This window comes from Myotis davidii, unplaced genomic scaffold (assembly GCF_000327345.1).
Source record: "Myotis davidii unplaced genomic scaffold, ASM32734v1 scaffold571, whole genome shotgun sequence".
NCBI classification, from domain to species: domain Eukaryota; kingdom Metazoa; phylum Chordata; class Mammalia; order Chiroptera; family Vespertilionidae; genus Myotis; species Myotis davidii.
The window spans coordinates 865,434-874,237 of record NW_006283136.1 but is presented as its reverse complement, the minus strand read 5'-3'; the positions used below and the strand labels follow the sequence as shown (position 1 = coordinate 874,237).

The 8,804-nt window shown below is 53.7% G+C and overlaps 1 protein-coding gene across 5 annotated transcripts in view; it reads right to left on the bottom strand.

Moving 5' to 3' along the window:
* Positions 1 to 3,869: 3,869 nt before the first annotated feature.
* BDH1 (3-hydroxybutyrate dehydrogenase, type 1) overlaps positions 3,870 to 8,804 on the bottom strand; it is a 34,148-nt gene continuing 29,213 nt past the window's right edge. For all 5 annotated transcript variants that reach the window (XM_006753374.2, XM_006753375.2, XM_006753378.2 and 2 more), the window contains exons 6-7: positions 5,932 to 6,084; positions 3,870 to 4,734 (exon numbers count right to left, since the gene is read on the bottom strand). In XM_006753374.2, the coding sequence (XP_006753437.1) occupies positions 4,265 to 4,734; positions 5,932 to 6,084 (623 nt within the window). In that variant the 3' untranslated portion in view covers positions 3,870 to 4,264. The remainder of the gene's footprint in view (positions 4,735 to 5,931; positions 6,085 to 8,804) is intronic.

Here is an 8,804-nt window from a genome sequence, read left to right as displayed (position 1 = left end):
CCTGGTGCTTACCCTATACCTCTGTGGCCACCACTCAGAAACCACCTTCTTCGGTGCCTGTAAACACCAGGAAGGCCTTATGATGCTCAGGGTTTGTTGGTTTGGTCTCCACCAGAGCACTCAGCCCCACAGCCCTCCTTGTTCCATCTCCTCACCTGAGGATTCTTGAGCCCTGGGCTCATTAACCCTCAAGCCCTTTGGGGGCAGTTCCAGAATCTCTCTGTCCAAGCTTTGGGTTTCAGGGTCCCTGAAGCCCTCAGAAATGCCCCTGACAGGGGCAGTGTTAGCCCAGTCAAGGCAGAGCTCCTATGGGAGGGCCGCTGGTGGGAGCCTCCCGCACATTCTCTCCTAAGGAGTGGCACCCAGAGCCCTGAGAGAGGAGGGGAGCAGGAGCCGGCTCCTGTGGCAGCACTCTGTGGTTGTTCCTGCGCACGTGCTCACCGACTTCTCCCACTGTTACATAACGGAGGTGTTCTCCCCTTATTTTAGATCCTGGTACCATCTGCCCTGGTTTTCATGCATCACTAGCTCCAGGCTGCAGGTTAGATCTGGCTTGGCCGCCCAGCTCTATCCCTCACTTGGTGAGAGACTTTGGTATAAAATGAGACTCTGGCTCCACCCTACCTTCCTCCCAGGGCTGCTGTGAGAATCGGGGGAGAGGAAGGGGTGAACTGGCTGTGTAATGTGCTCAACTATACAGATGTCCCTGGTTGTTACCTGGCAGCCCGAGCCTGGTGTCTCCTGAGCTGGGGGGTGGGGTGGGGGGGCTCTGCTTGCTCACGCCCCCACTTGCACCAGGTTTGCAGAGCTGGGCCCTGTTTGAAATTCAGGAAGTGAGCAGGCCACACAAGGGGGGAATCTTTGGCAGGCCCCCTGCTGTGGGCAGCAGGGGCACAGCCCAAGCAGCTTGTGGCCGGCAGGGCCAGGAAGCCTGTCACCTGCTCACAGTGCCTCTTGGCCCAGGGTGGACTGTCAAGCACATGCGTTCTGTAACAAGGCATTGTCAGGAGGTCAGTGCAGACTGACAGCAGGCCACGGGACCCACGGACAGAGGTACTGCTGGACAAAGTCTGGGGTGCAAGCTGAGCCTCGCCTGAGGCCCCTCCCACAGTTAGAGGCTTTGTCTACTTGCTTTCCCTCCTCTTGCCTGAGGCACCAATTGAGGCCCTGGACTGAGAGCCACTGGCTGAAGGTCACACCACAGGGGTGCACAGCGGACCGGCAGAGGGTACTGGATGCTCTCCAGCCTCACAGGCCCTGAGGAAGATCAAATGAAATCATGAATGCTTGGTCCCTGGCCCAGGGACCTGCTGACTGGGAGATGGGAGTGTCCGTCAAGGGGCCCAGGCTAGTCCTACTGGCCAGAGACAGTGGGAGAAACATTAAGCCTCACTGACCCAGGGAATCCTTCCAAGGGGTGGATGCTGGAGATAGTGCTCCTCTCCAAGGCAGCGCCTGGACAGTAGGACTGGACAGTGAGAGCCGGTGGCAGCCTTTGGAAGGTTTCGTCTCTCCCCTCAGCCGCACAAGAAGGGGCAGCTCTCTGCAGACAATCAGTGAGGGCCTAGGTGCCTGCTAACCCTGACCCACCCAGTTCCCAGGGCTGTTGGGGCCGCAGGGTCAGTGATGGTGGACAGCAGCACTCTGGGGACTGTGACACTAAATAAATCACTCCCCCTGTTGAGAACCACCACCTCTGTTCTGCCCACCTCAGCCGGCTCTTGTGAGAATCAAAACCAGACTCTGCACCTCAGTAGGCACTAAGCTGCCAGAACGTGAATGGTAAATGTGAGGTTTTAATTAGTACTGAGGTTATCTGGAGGGGAGGTTCTCTGGGGTTTTCAATCACAAGGACAAAAATTAAAACTCAGGCAGCCTGCAGGTCAGCCCAGCAGTTCTAGCTTTCTCCTGGAGACCCCAGCAGACTTGGATGCAGCTTCTCCAGTGTTCACGTTACTGCTGACCCCAGCTCCGAGCGTGAGACCTTCTCCCCCGCCTGCTAGATCCTAGCCATCCATGCATTCCTTTTCCTTTAATAAAATTAAGCATGAGCCCTAGCTGGTTTGGCTCAGTGGATAGAACATTGGCCTGTGGACTGAAGGGTCTCGGGTTCAATTCCAGTGAAGGGCACATTGCAGGGGTTGCAGGCTCAATCCCCAGTAGGGGGTGTGCAGGAGGCAGCCGATCAATGATTCTCTCTCATCATTGATGTTTCTATCTCTCCTTCTCCCTTCCTACCTGAAGTCAATAAAAAGATATTTTTAAAAAATTAAGCATGAAAATAAAAGATGTGAAAATGCAATTCTGAAAGGCAAGCTCTGTGAGACAAAAGGATCTTATTGTTATGTAAACATGATGGCCATCACATGTCCCTCTCTGGGCTCTACGGCATTTCAGACCTGCCTGCCCTCACTGTCATCCCTGCAGGGCTCTCGGCCTCACCTTGCAGAAGGAAGCTGGGACAGGGCACTCCTGACTGAAGACAGGGGACAAAGGGACACAGGCAGGGTGAATTTGCTCATTGTGGGATCTGCTTTTCCTTGGCACTGCCTGAGCCCCGTGGTCAGTCCCAGCTGCTGAGGTCCTTCTGCCTTCTCCTAGCATCAGCTCCACATTGAAGCCAGATAGCTACAGAGCCGCGGGAGCTGTTTCTAAAGGGCCTTGTGTCTTTGTGCCAGTGGGGATCACAAACCCTTTGAGACCTCAGGCTTGAGTGGAAACTCCCAGCCAGGAGCACAGGGTGTTCCGGCTGTGGGTGCAGAGCGCCCTCTCGTGGCCGGCATGGCCCTTCCAGGGAGGACGGAAGTGCAGTGCTGTGATTGGCGAGGCTTGACACTCAGGACCCTGTCCCAGGCCTGCAGCCACCTGGAGGAGGGTAGTGCCTGGTGTAGGTCCGAACATCCAGGCCCTGGGAAATTTCAAGGAGGGCAGCCTTCAAACCCAACTCCAAGAAATGATGACAGCCTATCTGTGACCTGACTTCTTAATTAAAAATAAGGCCACAGCCCTCGCCTGTGTGGCTCAGTTGGTTGAGAGGCATCACATGCACCAGGAGGTTTGGGTTCGATTCCTGGTCAAGGGCACATGCCCGGGCTGTGGGCTCAGTCCCTGTGAGGGAGCATGCAGGAGGCAGCCGATCGATGTTGCGCTCTTACATCGATGTTTCTCTCTCCTCCTCTCCCTTCCTCTCTCTCTAAAAATCAATAAATTATTTTTTAAAAAAGATAAAGCCACAGTAGGAAGGCAAGCCATCAATGAAGGCCACCTGAGCCCTACAGAATAGGTGTGTGTGTGTGTGTGTGTGTGCATGAATGTGTAAGTGTGAACACCACATGAGATAGACAGAGACTTTCCCCACCCTGGGGGAGAGGGTGTCACCGCCCCTGGCCTTTGCACCATAGCTCCTGCCCAGAATGCCTCAGGGGTTCCTCTCCAGGCAAAACTAATCAAACCCAAACCAGAAACTGCCCTCTTAGCCAAAGAGTACCTCTCACTTAGTCTGTCCTAAGTCTTAAAAGAGGTTGGAGAAATCTCAAATGTAAATCTCCACAACCTCCCACCCCCTCCACAGTCAGTTCTGAACTTTGGCCACACACACCAGCACCATGGACATGCAGAAAGGTGCACCGTGGGCACATGAGGCTCAGGCGAGGTCACAGAGCTGGACCCAGAGCGCCCTGGGACACAGAATGTGAAGCAGTTCTACAGCAGTGACAGGAACATGTGACCTGGACCATCCACAAGCAGTAAGAGGATTATGCATGTATCCTCTCTGGGCTGCAAATTCTTTGTGTACAAAAGAAAAGAATCTGTCCCCTTACTCCTAAGACTGGCTTAAGGATCAAATGAGATACATATTTTGAATGGGGTTTTGGCTTAAAATGTAAAAGACTAGGATTTTGTTTTATAATAAATCTATTTTTAATACAAAGATATTTCCCCCAAATCTTTGTATGAAATTAACTCCAGAAAAACAGAGGCACCATGTTTGCCCTGAAGTTTAGGGGCCCTGCCCACCACTCCGCACCCAATGGAAGAGGCCCAAGCCACTCACTGTGCACCCGAGTCAGGCTGGGCTACCCGTTTCGGTTGATACTAAAACTGGTAGTGGGTCCTCCTGGGATGGTGGACAATCCACAAGTGAGTGATGAAGAGGTGACTACATAAGCTCCTTCCTTCCTCTTCCCCTCCCTTCCTCCCTCCCTCCCTCCTTCTTTTCCCTCCCACCCACCAGGGCTCCCGACAGAGGCCAGCTAGAAACTCTTCAGTGTATGTAGATCCTGTCGGAGATCGCTCCAGGCAAGTGGGTCATGATCTGCATTCGTAGCCACCAGTAGTAGTCCATGGGATGGTAGCGGGTGTAGGGGTTGGCGGCGGTCAGAGCGTGGGTGATAGCGTCGATGACGGGGGTTGTGTCGGTGGAGCCACTGTTGCAGTAGGTCTCCATGGCGGCAACCTTCTCATCAAAGTACTTCTTGCCGTAGTCCTTGCGCACCACCTCGGGCAGCTCATCCCACATCTTATTGGCAGTGGCCTGGATGCCCTCGGCGCTGTAGAGGCTGGTGGCAGCGATGAAGTTGCCGGGTTCCACCACACAGACCTTCACACCCAGAGGGTGCATCTCGTAGCGCAGGCAGTCGGAGAAAGCCTCCACCCCGAACTTGGTGATGCAGTACGGGGAGCGGGCCGGGTTGGCCATGCGGCCCAGCATGCTGCTGATGTTGACCACACGGCCTACAGAGGAAGACAGCAAGCACTGCTCAGGGGTATTGCCTGGGGGGTGAGAGGATGATGGTGGCAGAGGGCCTGGGGCCTGGCATGTTTCCAGAGACCTGGCTAGAACCTGGCCTCCTGGCCTCTCATACTTATTTTATCTGCCTGCCAGGCTGGGGCCCGGCCTGCACCACACAAGGTCTGAGGGCCTTCTCATTCATCGTCAAGGCCAGCTCCCACCCACACATCAGTATCAACATCCCTGACACTTTCCCAGCAGCCAGCTGTGCTGGGCAGGACAGGGGAGGAGAAATGAGTGAGAAGCAGAGCTGCATACCAGGAGGGCACAGTAAAACGCACAAAACACAACTAAGCTGTGTCTCACCTCCCACGTTCTCCCATTGTATTTCCCCCCAAAATGCTATTACCTGGCAGTGCTCTGTTGGCAAGCAGGGAGGGGCAGGGGCAGGGGCAGCACAGGCAGGGGCAGGGGCAGGGTTCTGGACCTGACTTCAGGGCTGGGACATGTGGGCAGAGTCTTGGGCACTGGGAGAGAGTGATGACCGCAGAAGGCTCTCCCACAGGCCCAGCTAGGTGTGCCAGAACACAGCTTCTCCCTGCCCTGGGGGCATGGAAGAGGCAGAGCCCATCCAGACAGCCTGGGCAGACCTGGGATCCACTCACCCTGGGTGTGTGCCCAGGAAAAGGCACAGCCCCATCCTGGGCACTGTGGGAGGCTGCTTTCATAAACCTCTAAGCTGGAAGTCACTGAAGGGCTGCGGTCTTCTCCTAAAACCCCACAGCGCTCTCTGGGTTCATCCTGTTGTTGCTGGGCCCTCGGGGTAGATCACATGGATCTCCCCCTTTTTGCCATAATTGTTTGTTCTTCTAGGGAGGACATGTGAATCGGTGGCTTCTGGGTGGTTTACTTACATTGGCTCCTAACATGGTTTGGGCATGTGGTCTGTACACAAGGGTGGCTGTTCCTCCAGATTAGGGTCCCAGAGTGGGATTTGCTGCAGAGAAGGCTCTATTTTCCGAAAAACCACACATCCCTCTCCGCCTGCCAGGCCACACCACCTCCACTCAACACCACCCACAGGCCCCCACAGGGCCCCTGGGAGATGTTGGATCTGCTGAGACCTATTCCCATTCTGAGCAAAGATGAAAAGGTGGGGCAGGTCCAGGGGTCATGAGGAAGGTCCCTTTCCAGCTCACCTTTGGCCCTTCGGATGAGGGGGAGAAAGGATTTTGTCACCCGCACTGTGCCCCAGAGGTTCACTTCCGCCACCTGCTTGTAAGTCTCCATGCTGGTGAACTCCACCTCCCCGAACGTCGAGATGCCCGCGTTGTTGACCAGGCCCCACATACCTGGTTGGGAGGGAACAGGACAGAGGTCACCACATGGGCTAGATCACCCATCAGCCTGCAGCCCGTTCCCCTCCACACTTTCATCCTTTTCCTCATGACTTGCCAGCTTTGTGCCCAAGGCTCTCGGGACACCTTCTAGAATCACCAAAGAAAACAGGAGACAGTGTTGGCTTTAACCCTCCCTTCAATCTACCATCAACCCTTATATTTCTTCTGCCTTAACTGAGTCGTTGGGCCCATCATGACCCAGTCCTGCCGGTGCCCCAGCCTGGAGTCCCACCTCACCTCACACACTTCCACTCTATCCCAGCCAGTCTCACCCCACACTCGGCACGGGGCACTGTGTAGTCATCCCTGCCTCTGAACTTCCCCTCTTGCCAGAAGCCAGGGAAACCTCAGGAGTCTTCCAGGCCAAGCCTCTCTGGAAGACCAGAGAGGGGACCCAGCGTCCAATGTCACACAGCCAGTAAGAGGCTCGGTCAAGCCTTGATCTCGGGTTGGGCTTCCATCCTGCTTCACCCTGAGACCCAACTAGCAATGGTGCCATGCTCTGACCTCCCTTCTCTGAACCATGCACTGGTGCTGGTTATCATGTGGCAGGCCCCGGTGACCAGGTAACCTATTCCTCAACACCCCAGGTGTGTACATCTGGCCTGTGCAGGTAGAGAACACCCCTTAGCCTTTGTGGTCCCACAGATGCAGGGTCGGAGCAAATGGACACTCACCCAGGATACGTGCGCTGGCTATTTCCAGTAAAACCAGCAACGGGGCAGCTGGCTTTTCTAGACATAGAACGCTGGTGCTAGAAGGCTCCTTGGAGGTCACATCGTCTGATATCTTATTTCAGAAACAGGGATACGGACCCCTGGGGAAAGGACTGGCTGCAGTGTGCCCGGTACGTTAGAGGCAGAGCCTAACTGGGAGGTGGCAGTGAGGAGGCAGTCGCGTTTTGCACACCCTCTCTGAGTTCTGCTTTTTGGGGTGCAAGGACTGGATGCGTTAGAGCCTCAGGACAGAACAGGCCTTGCCTCTTTTTTTTTAAATTCATTTTTATTTATTTTTTAAAATTGTTTTATTGCTTAAAGTATTACAAAGAGTATTATATATGTCTCCTTTTTTTTCCTCCCCTTGGCCCTCCCCTAGCCTCCCATGCACCCCAGAGTCTTATGTCCATTGGTTATGCTTGTAAAAAATACCACATGATCTCAGGCCCTGCCTCTTTGTTGTGGAAACCCTCAGAGTTCAGTATCAGGGAAGCGCCTCAGTCCCCGGGTTGCCCCCTGCCTGTGGGAACTCTGGCCCCGCCTGCTTTCTGAGTTCATCATGGAATTTGTGTAAATGACAGAGTAATTGGTCTCTGGCTGCTCCCTTCCGTGCTACCCAAATTAACGCTTCATTAACTGACCTCTGGTGCCTTCTCCTTCAATTATGGGAAATTAAGGACATTTATTAGGGAAAGGAAATTGCTGGTTAACAAAGTCCTCATGAAGTTCTCACTCCCACTCGCCGAAAGCTAAAGCCTGGCTTGCAGGTCTTACCAAGGAGCTTGCAATGACTCAGCCAGGACAACCCCTACCCCACCCTCCCCACCCCCAGCACAGCTGCCGTCCCCTCTCCTTCCCTCCCCTCCCCCAGCCCTGCAGATTCCGCCATCCCCTCTCCTCCTCTTCCCAGGAGGCCTCTCGGCCCTGGCCAAGGCTGATGCTTCACTCTCCACCTTCCTAATGGCAAGCCATCAATCCTCTCTCGTTTTTTGCAACTTCCACTCTTCCATTGTCCCTGTCTCCTTCCCTTCAACGACGTACACATTAGGTCCTTAATAAATGTTGGAGAGGTGAATACAAATACCATGTCTCCATATCCTAAAGTACCTTCTCTTTACCATGCTACTCCCTCGTGCTATTCTCTGCTCCCCTCCCCTCCGAGGCCAGTCTTCTGAGAACACAAGCTACCCTCCCCAGTTTCCCATTTCCCTGCCATTCTGGGTCCCAGCCCTACTACTGGTTGCTCTGGTTATCAAGGATGCCACATGCTAATGATGCCCCTTGCCTTCACTCTCACCTTCTCCACCATATGAGTGCTACTGATGGTGCCTGACACTCACTCCTCCCTCGGCATTAATAATACCCAAGCGTCTCCTCCATCCTCCCTGCCACCTTTCTTCTACCTGCCCCACTAACATACACCTGTCCCCAATGTCCTGTCCTAGACCACTTTTCCTCAAACTATACGCACTGCTGCCCGGCCAGTGTGTCTTAGGTTGAACATTGATCTAGGAACCAGGAGGTCCCGATTTGATTCCCGGTCAAGGCACATGCCCAGGTCGCAGGCTTGATCCCCAATGGGGGTCGTGCAGGAGGCAGCTTATCAATGATTCTCTTTCATCATTGATGTTTCTATCTCTCTCTCCCTTCTTCTCTGAAATCAATAAAAAAAATTCATGTTTTTAAAATCTACACCTCTCCCTTCTTCTCTGAAATCAATAAAAAAATTCATGTTTTTAAAAACTACACTCAGTGCTTAGGCAGCCTCATTTTCTTTATGTTCATGGAATTTTCCAGCTGCTTTGTGTTCGATTCATATGGGGCAGTATCACACAACCTAAAGTAATCTTTCTTCCATCTAACATCAATGACATCTGACACTGATACCCAAAGAGGTTTACTGGAAGCTGGCCTGTGAAAGCACACTGTGCCTGGGTGATAAGCAGGACAGTGTGT